Source organism: Monodon monoceros, unplaced genomic scaffold (genome assembly GCF_005190385.1).
Source record: "Monodon monoceros isolate NGI ecotype Baffin Bay Population unplaced genomic scaffold, NGI_Narwhal_1 Super_Scaffold_18, whole genome shotgun sequence".
Lineage (NCBI taxonomy): Eukaryota > Metazoa > Chordata > Mammalia > Artiodactyla > Monodontidae > Monodon > Monodon monoceros.
Genome location: NW_021703774.1, coordinates 133,544,127 through 133,562,013, shown reverse-complemented (window position 1 = coordinate 133,562,013; position 17,887 = coordinate 133,544,127). Strand labels below are relative to the sequence as shown.

At 38.3% G+C, this 17,887-nt stretch overlaps 1 protein-coding gene across 1 annotated transcript in view; it reads right to left on the bottom strand.

The window, feature by feature from the left end:
* The window catches only part of FYB2 (FYN binding protein 2), an 86,738-nt gene that overhangs the window by 19,699 nt on the left and 49,152 nt on the right, over nt 1-17,887 (bottom strand). The window contains 4 exon segments of the mRNA XM_029231088.1: nt 1,173-1,271; nt 2,353-2,413; nt 11,301-11,341; nt 11,438-11,549. Of these exon segments, the coding sequence (XP_029086921.1) occupies nt 1,173-1,271; nt 2,353-2,413; nt 11,301-11,341; nt 11,438-11,549 (313 nt within the window).

The following is a 17,887-nucleotide window of genomic DNA, read 5'->3' as shown; positions in this document are numbered from 1 at the left end:
TAAATAAATATTATTTAAAAAAAAACACGCATCAGCATTCTCACCTGGATCAAATTTTTAAGGGACTGCAGGTATCACACTAATAATTTTTGTCAGAAACATCTAACCTGCTAAGGTCGGGGTCTGCCTTTAGGTCTCATTGGCCACTGGAGCTAGACTCCCTCTTCTTCCATGGTCAGGACTACAATTTGTAAACCCCATATTCTATATAAATCTCTTGGTAGATCTACATCCAACAGAAAATTAGACTTAAAGTCATGTTACTCTGAGGTTTTATAATTGAAAAGAACTTCAAGGTAGAATAACATAATTCCGTGTCAATATATGTAATAACCTGGGTCAAATTATTTTACCATCCTCTGCCCTCATAAAATACAGATCTATGTCTATGTTTTTGTGTGTGTGTGTGTCTCTCATATACACACACACACACACACACACACACATATATGAGAGAAGTGCCTCCAGAGACCACCCAGTCTCCCTCCTCCCTCCTATTATACGCAAGAAGAAACTTGATCCCTATGAATGCAAAATGGAAGTGATTTGCCCATGGTTGCACACTGAATAAACAGAGAAGCTGAAACTAGAATCCAGAACCTAGACCTCTTGTTTGTTTCTCCTACTCATGAATTTCTAACCTTCCCAATTCCCACTGGTAATTAGCTAGGGTGATCTTGGAGGGTCCCTTCCAGGTCTAAGACTTTGAGAAATTCATCTTCCCTTTCCACACACTGCCTCTCTCAAGAGAGGCAAATTAGAATTTGGAAGTGTAGACAAATAAAACCACTGGAACTTGTAGGGCTGAGACAGCATAATAGGATGTAATTAATAACATAATGCTCAGTAACAACAACAGGAATCTATGCCAAGGATGATGAGGAAAGTTTCTTTCCTGGACTTTGTTTGATTAAGACTTTCCCTCTACCCTTGTTCACAGCCTTTTCTCATCCATTTTTTCAAAAGGGACATTGTCACTTTCTCATTAGCATCTGTGGGTGTAGTTCACTCAAATATTGGCAAGGAGGTGGTAGGTGATAACCAGGGCCTTTGGTTTTAGTTTCTGGTACCGCTTCACTAGAAGAACAGGATAGAGACCATCAGCTGTGTAACTAACCAGGCCAGCACTGCTAATACTCTCTGGGAAGGAGAAATAAAAAGGGACCTTTTACCTTATATTTTCTTTCGACTTGGTTTTCTTCATTTTAAATCTATCCTTTTCTTTCTTGAAGAACCTCTGCAGTCTTTTAAGTGCTTCTTTCCCACCTAAACTAAGAGGAATCAGAGGATATAAATAACACGATGTTTGAGAGAGTACTGGGGATGGAAACCTGCTGTAGTAAAAAGGATCAGAGACTTCAGTCTCATTTCTTCAACACACCCCACTCAAGGAAGAGCAGGAAAATGCCTTGTCAGCTTCTATGCTCTTCTTCTTTCTTTAGATACTGATAGGAAGTAGCACATATCAGCTATGGATGGAATTACTATATTTCAATATAAACTTTCATCTACTCCAAATGGTTTCTATTTTAAAGACTTTATGGAGCAAAGTCTTCCTTTTAGAGACGATGACTCAGGGACCCATAGTTTACAAACTATACTAGAAATACATTATAGAAATTCCTAGCTTCTGAAATTCACATCACTAATCTTTAATTTATGGAATGATAATATAACAATGATGGTACAATGACTGCCTGGTTGATGATTAAAATTTTTCCAAATATGCTCTTGATTGGGGGGCAGGGAGCATAGGGAGAGGGAATGATACACTCACATCATCCCACCCAGCACAAATGCCCTCTTTTCCCTTCAACCCTCAAACTTCTTGCTTTTGACTACTGCTGTTTTCCTTTCCACAATGTGTGCCTAATAACTAAATTTGATTAGTAATGCCCATTTGAACAAATACTGTCCTTGATAACACTGAATTATTAGATAATAAATTAAGCCCCAATCCCAGAGATAGCCTCATTAACTTTCAAAGATACAGGTAAATCATAACCATTGATTTCTTCCTGGAAAAGCAACTACAGAATTGAAGCATTTTATTGATATTTACTTCTCTTTTCTCACTTATTCCCTAACACAGTATCAAAGTCCTCTACTCTGGGAGATGGACATTTTCTCAAAAGAGGAAGCAGTGTGATCAAAATGATTAGATATGATTGTACACAATTACAAGTACCCTATTGATCACAATGTTGTATTACAATAGCTTATCTCCATTCTCTATGCATATCTTCCCTAAAGATGGGGTGGGTAGGGATGGAGGTCATTTGTTAAACTTTGGTTTTCCTAGACTAACAGGAAATACCCTTACCTATGAAGCCAAGAAAAAGAGAAACTCACTCTATCTTTGGGTAGTTGCTCTTTGTTCTGTAGACCTCTTCATACATTTCTTCACTATTTTCTTTTGAAATTAAAAAAAAATTATTCATTATAATGGCAATAATTCAGATTCATATTTGACACAAAATTATTGGATACCTACCACGTGCTAGGTACTCTAATCTTTTGTTTGTGAAGTAGATTTTATTGAAACATATGCACATGTTTTTACAAGCACGTGGTAAAAAATAAGTAACCTCTATAAAAGTACGTACAAACAAAACTTAATTTTTGCTTCTACCCTGTTTTCAAGTCTGTCTGATTTAGTCAAAGAAAGTTAATTTATTAACAGATTCCCGCCTTCAACCCTCCCCCTTGGCATATTTTACATACAACAATCAGTCTACTAAACAGCAGACATTGTGCTGAATGCTGGGGAAATAATGGAGACAACCAGACACATCTTGAAAAATCTTCCCCCATCATAGCATGGCTTTCACCTAGTCCAACACATAAGCTTAAAATACACAGTTATACTTTGAATCTACCCTGACAATGGAGGATTTTCAAGTTCAGAACTTGATTCACAATGAGTTTAGGACAGTCACTTAACTTCTCTGTGCCTCAGTTTCCTTTTTTTAAAATGAGGGTACCATGTTTAATGATCTCTAAGATTGTTTCTCCATCTAAAACTCTAATATTCTAAGAAGGACAAAAACAACCAGAGTAGCATTTGATTATCCCTCCTCCATTAACTTTTCATTCATTCAACAAATATTTTTTGAATATGTAACACGTGCCTGGCATTATGATAGGGGCTAGGGAAAATGGTGAGCATAGAGAAGGAAATCATCTAGGAGGGAAGAGAATTATTAATCAAAGAACCACATAAATATAGAATTACAACTGTGGCAAGTGCTATGAAAAAGAGGGTCATGGTACTATAAGACTGTATACCTAAGAGAATATTCCCTGGGGAATAAGGATTGAGCTGAGATCAGAAGAAAGATTAAGAGTCACTTAGACAAAGGGGCACAGGGGAGGAAAGAACATGCCAGGAAGAGGGAGTAGAATATGCAAACACCCTGCAGTGGGAGCCTAGAAAGTCAGAGAAGCTAACTGGTCAGCATGACTGGATCTCAAAGATGAAGACTGAGTATGTATGAAAAGAGGATGGAGGGGTAGGTAGGGGCATTCAAGTCCTCTATACCATGTTAACGTCAATCTTAAAAGTATTGGGAATATACTACAAAGTTATAGTAGTCAAAACAGTATGGTACTGGCACAAAAACAGACATAAATCAATGGAACAGAAAAAAAGCCCAGAAACAAACACACACACTTATGGTTAATCTATAACAAAGGAGGCAAGAATATACATGGAGAAAAGACAGTCTCTTCTATAAGCGGTGCTGGGAAAACTCCTAGAAGAAAACATAGGCAGAACATGCTTTGACATAAGTTTTAGCAATATTTGTTTTTGGATCTGTCTCCTCAGGCAAGGAAGCAAAAGCAAAAATAAACAAATGGGACCTAATCAAACTTAGAAGCTCTTGCACAGCAAAGGAAAAAATTAACAAAACAAAAAGACAACCTACTGAATGGGAGAAGATATTTGCAAATGATATGTCTGAAAAGGGGTTAATATCCAAAACATATAACAAGCTCATACAACTCAATATCAAAAAAACAAGCAACCTGATTTAAAAAATGAGCAAAGGCCTGAATAGACATCTTTTCAAAAAAGACCTGCAGATGGCAAACAGGCACAAGAAAAGATGTTCAGCAACACTAATCATCAGGGAAGTGCAAATCAAAAGCACAATGAGATATCACTTCACATCAGTCAGAATGGCTATCATCAAAAAGAGGACAAAAGGGGCACCTTCAAGTTGGTGGAGGAGTAAAACGTGTAGATCACGTTCCTCCCCACAAATACACCAAAACTACATCCACATGTGGAACTACTCCTACAGAACACCTACTGAATGTTGACAGAAGACCTCAGACTTCCCAAAAGGCAAGAAACTTCCCACATACCGGGCCGTGTGGCTGACAGGGTCTTGGTGCTCTAGCTGGGTGTCAGGCCTGAGCCTCTGAGGTGGGAGAGCCAAGTTCAGGACATTCATCCACCAGAGACTTCCCAGCCCCATGTAATATCAAATGGTGAAAGCTCTCCCAGAGATCTCCATCTCAATGCTAAGACCCAGCTCCACTCAACGACCAGCAATCTACAGACACCCTATGCCAAACAACAAGCAAGACAGGAATACAACTCGACCCATTAGCACAGAGTCTGTCTAAAATCAAAACAAATTCACAGACACCCCAAAACACACCACGGGACATGGTCCTGCCCACCAGAAAGACAAGATCCAGCCTCATCCAGCACAACACAGGCACCATTCCCCTCCCCCAGGAAGCTTACACAGCCCACTGAACCAACCTTACCCACTATGAATAGACACCAAAAATGAACCTGCAGCCTGTGAAAAGGAGACACCAAACACAGTAAGTTAAGCAAAATGAGAAGACAGAGAAACACACAGCAGATGAAGGAGCAAGGTAAAAACCCACTTGGCCAAACAAATGAAGAGGAAATAGGCAGTCTACCAGAAAAAGAATTCAGAGTAATGATAGTAAAGATGATCCAAAATGTTGGAAATAGAATGGAGAAAATACAAGAAACGTTTAACAAGGACCTAGAGAACTAAAGAGCAAACAAACAATAATGAACAACACAATAAATGAAATAAAAAATTCTCTAGAAGGAATCAATAGCAGAATAACTGAGGCAGAAGAATGGATAAATGATGTGGAAGATAAAATAGTGGAAATAACTACCACAGAGCAGAATAAAGAAAAAAGAAATAAAAGAATTGAGGACAATCTCAGAGACCTCTGGGACAACATTAAACACACCAACATTCAAATTATAGGGGTCCCTGAGGAAGAAGAGGCAAAAAAAAAAGGGGCTGAGAAAATATTTGAAGAGATTTTAGTTGAAAATTTCCCTAACATGAGAATGGAAATAGTCAATCAAGCCCAGGAAGCACAGAGAGTTCTACACAGGATAAATCCAAGGAGAAACACGCCAAGACACATATTAATCAAATTATCAAAAATTAAATACAAAGAAAAAATATTAAAAGCAGCAAGGGAAGCAAGAATTAACAAACAAGGGAATCCCCATAAGGTTAACAACTGATCTTTCAGCAGAAACTCTGCAAGCCAGAAGGGAGTGGCAGGACATATTTAAGGTGATGAAAGGGAAAAACCTACAACCAAGATTACTCTACCAAGCAAGGATCTCATTCAGATTCAGTGGAGAAATTAAAACCTTTACAGACAGGCAAAAGCTAAGAGAATTCAGCACCACCAAACAAGCTCTACAACAAATGCTAAAGGAACTTCTCTAGGCAGGAAACACAAGAGAAGGAAAAGACTTACAATAACAAACTCAAAACAATTAAGAAAATGTTAATAGGAACATACATATCGATAATTACCTTAAATGTAAATCGATTAAATGCTCCAACCAAAATACATAGACTGGCTGAATGGATAAAAAACAAGACCCATATATATGCTATCTACAAGAGACCCACTTCAGGGCTAGGGACACATACAGACTGAAAGTGAGGGGATGGAAAAAGATATTCCATGCAAACAGAAATCAAAAGAAAGCTGCAATAGCAATTCTCATATCAGACAAAATAGTAAAATATAGACTACTACAAGAGACAAAAAAGGACACTACACGATGATCAAGGGATCAATCCAATAAGAGGATACAACAATTATAAATATTTATGCACCCAACATAGGAGCACCTCAGTACATAAGGCAAATGCTAACAGCCATAAAAGGGGAAATCGACAGTAACACAATCATAATACGGGATTTTAACACCCCGCTTTCACCAACGGACAGATCATCCAAAATGAAAATAAATAAGGAAACACAAGCTTTAAATGATACACTGAACAAGACGAACTTAATTGATATTTATTGGACATTCCATCCAAAAACAGCAGATGACACTTTCTTCTCAAGTGCTCATGAAGCATTCTCCAGGATAGAACATATCGTGGGACACAAATCAAGCTTTGGTGAATTTAAGAAAATTGAAATTGTATCAAATATCTTTTCTGACCACAATGCTATTAGACTAGATATCAATTACAGGAAAAAAATCTGTAAAAAATACAAACACATGAAGGCTAAACAATATGGTACTAAACAACCAAGAGATCACTGAAGAAATCAAAGAGGAAATCAAAAAATACCTAGAGACAAATGACAATGAAAACATGATGACCCAAAACCTATGAGATGCAGCAAAAGCAGTTCTAAGAGGGAAGTTTATAGCAATAAAATCCTACCTCAAGAAACAAGAAACATCTCACATAAACAACCTAACTTTACACCCAAAGCAATTAGAGAAAGAAGAAAAAAAACACCCAAGTTAGCAGAAGAAATCGTAATGATCACATCAGAAATAAATGAAAAAGAAATGAAGGAAACGATAGTAAAGATCAGTAAAACTAAAAGCTGGTTCCTTGAGAAGATAAACAAAATTGATAAACCATTAGCCAGACTCATCAAGAAAAAAAGGGAGAAGACTCAAATCAATAGAATTAGAAACGAAAAAGGAGAAGTAACAACTGACACCACAGAAATACAAAGGATCATGAGAGATTACTACAGGAAACTATATGCCAATAAAATGGACAACCTGGAAGAAATGGACAAATTCTTAGAAAAGCACAACCTTCCGAGACTGAACCAGTAAGCAATAGAAAATATAAACAGACCAATCACAAGCACTGAAATTGAAACTGTGATTAAAAATCTTCCAACAAACAAAAGCCCAGGACCTGATGGCTTCACAGGCGAATTCTAACAAACACTGAGAGAAGAGCTAACATCTATCCTTCCCAAACTCTTCCAAAATATAGCAGAGGGAGGAACACTCCCAAACTCGTTCTACAAGGCCACCATCAGTCTAATACCAAAATCAGACAAAGATGCCACAAAAAAAGAAAACTACAGGCCAATATCACTGATGAATATAGATGCAAAAATCCTCAAAAAAATACTAGCAAACAGAATCCAACAGCACATTAAAAGGATCATACACCATGATCAAGTGGAGTTTATTCCAGGAATGAAAGGATTTTTCAAATACGCAAATAAATGTGATAAGCCATATTAACAAATTGAAGGAGAAAAACCATATGATCATCTCAATAGATGCAGAAAAAGCTTTTGACAAAATTCAACACCCACTTATGATAAAAACCCTCCAGAAAGTAGGCATAGAGGGAACTTACCTCAACATAATAAAGGCCATATATGACAAACCCACAGCAAACATCATTCTCAATGGTGAAAACCTGAAACCATTTCCTTTAAGATCAGGAACAAGACAAGGTTGCCCACTTTCAACACTATTATTCAACATAGTTTTGGAATTTTAGCCACAGCAATCAGAGACAAAAAAGAAATAAAATGAATCCAAATCGGAAAAGAAGTAAAACTGTCACTGTTTGCAGATGACATGATACTATACATAGAGAATCCTAAAGATGCTACCAGAAAACTACTAGAGCTAATCAATGAATTTGTTAAAGTAGCAGGATACAAAATTAATGCACAGAAATCTCTTGCATTCCTATACACTAATGATGAAAAATCTGAAAGAGAAATTAAGGAAACACTACCATTAACCATTGCAACAAAAAGAATAAAATACCTAGGAATAAACCTACCTGAAGAGATAAAAGACCTGTATGCAGAAAACTATAAGACACTGATGAAAGAAATTATAGATGATACAGAGGGAGAGATATACCATGTCCTTGGACTGGAAGAATCAACATTGTGAATATGACTATACTACCCAAAGCAAACTACAGATTCAGTGCAATCCCTATCAAACTACCACTGGCATTTTCCACAGAACTAGAACAAAAAATTTCACTATTCGTATGGAAACACAAAAGACCCCAAATAGCCAAAGCAATCTTGAGAAAGAAAAATGGAGCTGGAGGAATCAGGCTCCCTGACTTCAGACTAAACTACAAAGCTATGGTAATCAAGACAGTATGGTACTGGCACAAAAACAGAAATATAGATCAATGGAACAGGATAGAAAGCCCAGAGATAAACTCATGCACATATAGTCACCTTACTTTCAATAAAGGAGGCAAGAATATACAATGGAGAAAAGACAGCCTCTTCCATAAGTGGTGCTGGGAAAACTGGACAGCTACATATAAAAAAAATGAAATTACAACACTCCCTAACATCATACACAAAAATAAACTCAAAATGGATTAAAGACCTAAATGTAAGGCCAGACACTATAAAACTCGTAGAGGAAAACAAAGGCAGAACACTCTATGACATAAATCACAGTGAGATCCTTTTTGACCCCCCTACTAGAGAAATGGAAACAAAAACAAAAATAAACAAACACGACCTAATGAAATTTAAAAGCTTTTGCACAGCAAAGGAAACCATAAACAAGACAAAAAGACAACCCTCAGAATGGGAGAAAATATTTTCAAATGAAGCAACTGACAAAGGATTAATCTGCAAAATATACAAGCAGCTCATGCAGCTCAATATCAAAAAAAAAACAACCCAATCCAAAAATGGGTAGAAGACCTAAACAGACATTTCTCCAAAGAAGATTTACAGATTGGCAACAAACACATGAAAAAATGCTCAACATTACTAATCATTAGAGAAATGCAAATCAAAACTACAGTGCGGGGCTTCCCTGGTGGTGCAGTGGTTGAGAGTCTGCCTGCCAATGCAGGGGACACGCGTTCGTGCTCCGTCCGGGAAGATCCCACATGCCGCAGAGCAGCTAGGCCCGTGAGCCATGGCCGCTGAGCCTGCGTGTCTGGAGCCTGTGCGCCGCAGCAGGAGAGGCCACAACAGTGAGAGGCCCGCGTACCGCAAAACAAACAAACAAACAAACAAAAACTACAGTGTGGTACCAACTCACACTGGTCAGAATAGCCATCATCAAAAAATCTACAAACAATAAACGCTGGAGAGGGTGTGGAGAAAAGGGAACCTTCCCGCACTGTTGGTGGGAATGTAAATTGATACAAACACTATGGAGAACAGTATGGAGATTCCTCAGAAGTCTAAAAGTAGAACTACCATACGACCCAGCAATCCCACTACTGGGCATATACCCTGAGAAAACCATAATTCAAAAAGAGTCATGTACTACAATGTTCATTGCAGCTCTATTTACAACAGCCAGGACATGGAAGCAACCTAAGTGTCCATTGACAGATGCATGGATAAGGAAGATGTGGCATATATATACAATGGAATATTACTCAGCCATAAAAAGAAATGAAATTGAGTTATTTGTAGTGAGATGGATGGACCTAGAGGGTACCATACAGAGTGAAGTGAGAGAAAAACAAATACCATATGCTAATACATATATATGGAATCTAAAAAAAAAAAAAAGTGGTTCTGAAGAACTTAGGGGCAGGACAGGAATAAAGACACATAGAGAATGGACTTGAGGACGCAGGGAGTGGGAAGGGTAAGCTGGGACGAAGTGAGATAGTGGCATAGACTTATATACACTACCAAATGTAAAACAGACAGCTAGTGGGAAGCAGCTGCATGGCACAGGGAGATCAGCTCAGTGCTTTGTGTCCACCTAGAGGGGTGGGATAGGGAGGGTGGGAGGGAGATGCAAGAGGGAGGAGATATGGGGATATATGTATATGTATAGCTGATTCACTTTGTTATAAAGCACAAACTAACACACCATTGTTAAGCAATTATACTCCAATAAAGATGGTAAAAATAAAAATATGACAAAAGATGTTGGTGAGGATTTGGAGGAAAGGGAACCCTCCTACACTGTTGGTGGGAATGTAAATTGGTGCAACCACTATGGGAAACAGTATGGAGGTTCCTCAAATAATTAAAAATAGAACTGCCATATGATCCAGCAATTCCACTCCTGGTGTCTATCTGAAGAAAATGCAAACACTAATTCAGAAAAGATGCACCCTAATGTTCATATTAGCATTATTTACAATGGCCAAGATACGGTAGCAACCTCAGTGTCCATTAACAGATGAATGGATAAAGAAGATGTAGTGTACACACACACACACACACACACACACACACACACACACACACACACAGGAATACTACTCAGCCATAAAAAAGAATGAAATTTTGCCATTTGCAACAACATGGATGAACTTGGAGAGTGTTATGCTTAGTAAATAAGCCAGACATAGAAAGACAAAAACTGTATGTTTTCACTTACATGTGGAATCTAAAAAAGAAAAAGAAATATAAATGAATATAACAAAACAGACTCACAGATATAGAGAACCAATTGTTACCAGTGGGAAGAAGGGTGGAGGAAGGGGCAAGGTAGGGTATGGGCAAGATGTGGAAGGGGATTAAGAGATACAAGACTACTAGCTATAAAATAAATAAGATACAAAGATATGATGTACAGCACAGGGACTATGACCAATATTTTATAATAACTTTAAGTGGACTATAATCTATAAAAATATAAAATCATTATGTTGTACATCTGAAACTAATGTGTAAGTAAACTATACTTCAATATTTTGAAAAAGTATTGAGAATCCATACAAGTGTTTTAAGTAAAACACATTCCTATCTTCAGACTTGGATTGTGAAGAGATCAGGAAGAAAGCAATTTCACATCAAAGTTGCTTTCTTGCCACAAAAGACCCATTACCAGCATCTTCACCTTCATGATTCTAAATGCATTTATTCACACATACCTTGAACCACTTCTATTAGCTTATCATCACCCCACCCAAATGGCATTAATAAAAATATGTAAATGAAAGATACCTTACTAGTAATCTGCCACAGAAACTCTTAGCAATTCCTATTGACAGTTTCAAATGTTTTCTCAAACTTACCATTATCTGAGACAAATGAGTTAGAGAAATCTGACTTTGCTCTGTGGGGAGAAAAGATACAAAGACCATTGACCTGTTGTATTGTACTTTTAAAGTCTCATCACATTCATCTCACGGAAGGGCTGGCACGTATTTACCCCTCTCTCCCAGGGTACTCAACATCATCATACGTCTCAGAAATGGAATTTGGCTTAAAGGCTCCTTGGCCTGGGGTTTCTTTAGTCATCTCCAAGGCCTTCACATACCCCCCTGTAAGGAAAACAGAGAACACCCTGAGAACATCTCATCAACTGCTCTCATAAATGCATTCACACAGGTCACTGGCAATGGAGACAATAATAGGAAAAGGCAGATTAAATAAGGTAACACTGGATTATAACCTTGACATGTATGATCCTTTGGCAAACCACTTCACCTGGCTAAGCCTCAGTTATGATTCTCTCAAGTTGGGATAATGATAGTAACCCCTCTTGGATGATGGCAAGGATTAATACATATTTATGAAGGGTGCTAATTACCCAGTAAACCAGTGACTCCTCCCTCTTCTTGGATGTTTCTTCCTCTAATCCCTGACCTCAAATGTTGAAGTCTACCAAGGTGCAGCCCTGGGGCTTCAATCCCTACATTTAGATGACTTTATCCACTTTGTGGCATTTTTTCTTAAAGTAAAATTTCTTAGACAAGTTGATTGAGCACATGCCAACATTTTTATGCATTAGTAATGGATTCAGCCAGATAGTGTGCCAGGTTAAAAAATGGCTAGGGATTCTTTGCACAAGTAGCTAGCCTGTTACATGCAGAAGCTGGTTTATTTCACAGAGCTGTAAACTTGTCATAACCCTAAAACTGTCACCTTTTTATCAGTTGGCCTAGGTTAATATTTACAGTATGGGTGATTCAGAACCATTTGCAGACATGAACTATTAATCAGAAATAAGAAATATATCTGAGAAATAACAATAAGCACATTGACTTTTATCTTTTTTTTTACATCTTTATTGGAGTATAATTGCTTTACAATGGTGTGTTAGTGTCTGCTTTATAACAAAGTGAATCAGCTATACATATACATATATCCCCATATCTCCTCCCTCTTGCGTCTCCCTCCCTCCTTCCCTATCCCACCCCTCTAGGTGGTCACAAAGCACGCAGCTGATCTCCCTGTGCTATGTGGCTGCTTCCCACTAGCTATCTATTTTACATTTGGTAGTGTATATATGTTCATGCCACTCTCTCACTCCATCCCAGCTTACCCTTCCCCCTCCCCGTGTCCTCAAGTCCATTCTCTAGGTCTGTGTCTTTATTCCTGTCCTGCCCCTAGGTTCTTCAGAACCTTTTTTTTTTTTTAGATTCCATGCATATGTGTTAGAATACAGTATTTGTTTTTTATCTTTCTGACTTACTTCACTCTGTATGACAGTCTCTAGGTCCATCCACCTCACTACAAATAACTCAATTTCGTTTCTTTTTATGGCTGAGTAATATTCCACTGTACATATGTGCCACATCTTTATCCATTCATCTATCAATCAACACTTAGATTGCTTCCATGTCCTGGCTATTGTAAATAGAGCTGCAATGAACATTGTGATACATGACTCTTTTTGAATTATGGTTTTCTCAGGGTATATGCCCAGTAGTTATATTGCTAGGTTGTATGGTAGTTCTAATTTTAGACTTCTGAGGAACCTCCATACTGTTCCCATAGTGTTTGTATCAATTTACATTCCCAACAACAGTGCAAGAGGGCTCCCTTTTCTCCACACCCTCTCCAGCATTTATTGTTTGTAGATTTTTTTTTTTTTTTTTTTGCGGTACACGGGCCTCTCACTGTTGTAGCCTCTCCCGTTGTGGAGCACAGGCTCCGGACACACAGGCTCAGCGGCCATGGCTCACGGGCCCAGCCTCTCCGCAGCATGTGGGATCTCCCCGGACCAGGACACGAACCCATGTCCCCTGCATCGGCAGGCAGATTCTCAACCACTGCGCCACCAGGGAAGCCCTGTTTGTAGATTTTTGGATGATGGCCATTCTGACTGGTGTGAGGTGATACCTCATTGTACTTTTGATTTGCATTTCTCTAACGATTAGTGATGCTGAGCATCCTTTCATGTGTTTGTTAGCAATCTGTATATCTTCTTTGGAGAAATGTCAATTTAGGTCTTCTGCCCATTTTTGTATGGGGTTGTTTTTTTGATATTGAGCTGCATGAGCTGCTTGTATATTTTGCAGATTAATCCTTTGTCAGTTGCTTCACTTGCAAATATTTTCTCCCATTCTGAGGGTTGTCTTTTTGTCTCGTTTATGGTTTCCTTTGCTGTGCAAAAGTTTTAAAGTTTCATTAGGTCCTATTTGTTTATTTTTGTTTTTATTTCCATTTCTCTAGGAGGTGGATCAAAAAGGACCTTGCTGTGATTTATGTCAGAGTGTTCTGCCTATGTTTTCCTCTAAGAGTTTTATAGTGTCTGGCCTTACATTTAGGTCTTTAATCCATTTTGAGTTTATTTTTGTGTATGGTGTTAGGGAGTGTTCTAATTTCATTCTTTTACATGTAGCTGTCCAGTTTTCCCAGCACAACTTATTGAAGAGATTGTTTTTCTCCATTGTATATCCTTGCTTCCTTATTCATAGATTAACTAATCAACTACCATAGGTGCGTGGGTTTATCTCTGGGCTTTCTATCCTGTTCCATTGGTCTATATTTCTGTTTTTGTGCCAGTACCATACTGTCTTGATCACAGTTTCAATTTAAGTGCTTGTGATTGGTCTGTTTATATTTTCTATTGCTTACTGGTTCAGTCTCGGAAGGTTGTGCTTTTCTAAGAATTTGTCCATTTCTTCCAGGTTGTCCATTTTATTGGCATATAGTTTCCTGTAGTAATCTCTCATGATCCTTTGTATTTCTGCAGTGTCAGTTGTTACTTCTCCTTTTTCATTTCTAATTCTATTGATTTGAGTCTTCCTTTTTTTCTTGATGAGTCTGGCTAATGGTTTATCAATTTTGTTTATCTTCTCAAAGAACCAGCTTTCAGTTTTATTGATCTTTGCTATTGTTTCCTTCATTTCTTTTTCATTTATTTCTGATCTGATCTTTATGCTTTCTTGCCTTCTACTAACTTTGGAGGTTTTTGTTCTTCTTTCTCTAATTGCTTTAGGTGTAAGGTTAGGTTTTTTGTTTGAGATGTTTCTTGTTTCTTGAGGTAGGATTGTATTGCTATAAACTTTCCTCTTAAACTGCTTTTGCTGCATCCCATAGGTTTTGGGTTGTCGTGTTTTCATTGTCATTTGTCTCTAGGTAGTTTTTGATTTCCTCTGTGATTTCTTCAGTGATCTCTTGGTTATTTAGTAGTCTATTGTTCAGCCTCCACGTGTTTGTATTTTTTACAGATTTTTCCATGTAATTGATTTCTAGTCTCATAGTGTTGTGGTCGGAAAAGATATTTGATATGATTTCAATTTTCTTAAATTTACCAAGGCTTGATTTGTGACCCAAGATATGATCTGTCCTGGAGAATGTTCCAAGAGCACTTGAGAAGAAATTGTAATCTGCTGTTTTTGGATGGAATGTCCTATAAATATCAATTAAGTCCATGTTGTTTAATGTATCATTTAAAGCTTGTGCTTCCTTATTTGTTTTCACTTTGGATGATCTGTCCACTGGTGAAAGTGGGATGTTCAAGTCCCCTACTATGACTGTGTTTCTGTTGACTTCTCCTTTTATGGCTGTTAGCATTTGCCTTATGTATTGAGGTGCTCCTATGTTGGGTACATAAGTATTTATAATTGTTATATCTTCTTCTTGGATTGATCCCTTCACAATTGATCATTATGTAGTGTCCTTCTTTGTCTCTTGTAATTGTCTTTATTTTAAAGTCTATTTTGTCTGTTATGAAAATTGCTACTCCAGCTTTCTTTTGATTTCCATTTGCATGGAATATCTTTTTCCATCCCCTCACTTTCAGTCTGTATGTGTCCCTAGGCCTGAAGTGCGTCTCTTGTATACAGCATATATACAGGTCTTGTTTTTGTATCCATTCAGCCAGTCTATGTCTTTTGGTTGGAGCATTTAATCCATTTACATTTAAGGTAATTATCAACACGTATGTTCCTATTACCATTTTCTTAATTGTTTTCGGTTTGTTATTGTTAAGTCTTTTCCTTTTCTTGTGTTTTCTGCCTAGAGAAGTTCCTTTAACATTTGTTGTAAAGCTGGTTTGGTAGTGCTGAATTCTCTTAGCTTTTGCCTGTCTGTAAAGATTTCAGTTTCTCCGTTGAATCTGAATGAGATCCTTGCTGGGTAGAGTAATCTTGGTTGTAGGTTTTTCCCTTTCATCACCTTAAATATGTCCTGTCACTCCCTTCTGGCTTTCAGAGTTTCTGCTGAAAGATCAGCTGTTAACCTTATGTTATGTTAACCTAAGGTTATGTTATTTGTTGTTTTTCCCTCACTGCTTTTAATATTTTTTCTTTGTATTTAATTTTTGATAGTTTGATTAATATGTGTCTTGGCGTGTTTCTCCTTGGATTTATCCTGTATGGGACTCTCTGACTTTTGTCTATTTTTTTTTTTGCAGTACGCGGGCCTCTCACTGTTGTGGCCTCTCCCGGTATGGAGCACAGGCTCTGGATGCACAGGCTCAGCGGCCATGGCTCATGGGCCTAGCCACTCCGCGGCATGTGGGATCTTCCCGGACCGGGGCACAAACCCGACGTCCCCTACATCAGCAGGTGGACTCTCAACCACTGCACCACCAGGGAAGCCCTGACTTTTGTCTATTAATTAAAGGCACCAAGCAACAAGATTTTATCCTCTGACAAGAAGTCAGTTAGCATATAGGCCCCAAACCGTCTCAATGAATGTCAGCTCCCAGAGGCATAAAGGCCCTGCTTTTTCTTACGGAGTTATCGGTATGTTTCTCCAGCACAGAGCAAAGATGCTGAACACACAGTTGCTTAATTCTTACTTCAGGACACTTTTTTTCTTTCTTACTCCTTCCTTTTTGAGGCAGATGTATTGAAAAATGTTTATGGCTTCATTTTAAAAACACAGACAACTCCCAATTTACATCCCTAACTTAGACATCTCTCGTGAATTCAACCTTCACACCATTTCCATTTGGTTGTCTCAACACATTACATTCCAAACCAAACTCTTGCTTTCTCTCTGTGAATGTGCTCTTCCTGAAGTCTGCCCCACATCAACAAAGAGTAGCAACCCCAACCTTTCAGTTGCTCAGGTCCAAACCTTGAAGACATCCTTGACTCCTTTCTCTCTCATGTCCCACCTCCAATCCACAGCCATCTGTCAGCTTGACTTTCGATCTAAATCCTGAATCCAAGCATATCTCAACAACTCGACTGCAGTACCCTCCTCCAAGCTACCATCGTCTCTCAGTTAAATTCCTGCAACAAACTCCTAACAGGTCCCAGCTTCCTCTACATTCTTCTTTCAAGACAGCAGCCGAGATATGATTCTTTAAAATACAAGTCAGATCATTCTATTCTTGTGCTCAAAACCTTTCAATGTTATTAAAAATATATATATATATCATAATAAATGCCAAAGTTCTTGCAATGGTCTACAGAAGCCCCTATATTATCTGGCCCCTTGTTATCTCTCTGACCTTATCTCCTCCTACAGTCTCCTTCAGTCCTGCTCCAGCTACACTGGCCTCCTTGCTATTCTACCAACACATCTAGTAGACTCCTGCCCTGGGATATTTGCACTCCTTTTCCTCTCTCCCTAGAACATTCTGGATAGCCATGGCTCTATTCCTCACCTACTTTACATCTTTGAGGTCATCTATGCGCACTTTAAAATTGCAACTTCCACTTCCTCCACCTGCCTCCCTAATTCTCTTTTTCTTTTTTTTTAAAAATGTATTTATTTTGTTTTTGGCTGCATTGGGTCTTCGTTGCTGCATGCAGGCTTTCTCTAGTTGTGGCGAGCGGGGGCTTCTCACTGTGGTGGTTTCTCTTGTTGCAGAGCATGGGCTCTAGGCTTCAGTAGTTGCGGCACTCAGGCTCAGTAGTTGTGGCTCGCAGGTTCTAGAGCGCAGGCTCAGTGGTTGTGGTGCATGGGCTTGGTTTCTCTGCAGCATGTGGGATCTTCCAGGACCAGGGCTTGAACCTGTGTTCCCGCATTGGCAGGTGGATTCTTAACCACTGCACCACCAGGGAAGACCCCTAATTCTCTTTCTTTGCTTTATTATTTTTTTCTATAGTATTTACTACCGCTCCACATAGTGAATATTTTATTGTGTATACTTTATCATCCGTCTCCTCAGATCAGAATGTAATCTCCATGAGGACAGGAATTTTTGTCTGGTTTATTTACTGCTATATCCCCAGCGCCTAGAACAATGCTGGGGACATAAAAGCTACTCAAATATTTTTTAATATTGAACGATTTGAATGCATATGTCCTCTAATTAGAGAGTTTCATGTTTATAGGGTTTGCTGATATTTTGAAATGTATATCTAGTATTTTATTACCTACTTTTTATTTGTTCTATTTTTCCCTCATTTTCCTTGTGCTTGATTGACTGAGGTTTCTTCTCTTTTCTTCATTCTGTTTTTCTTTTTTA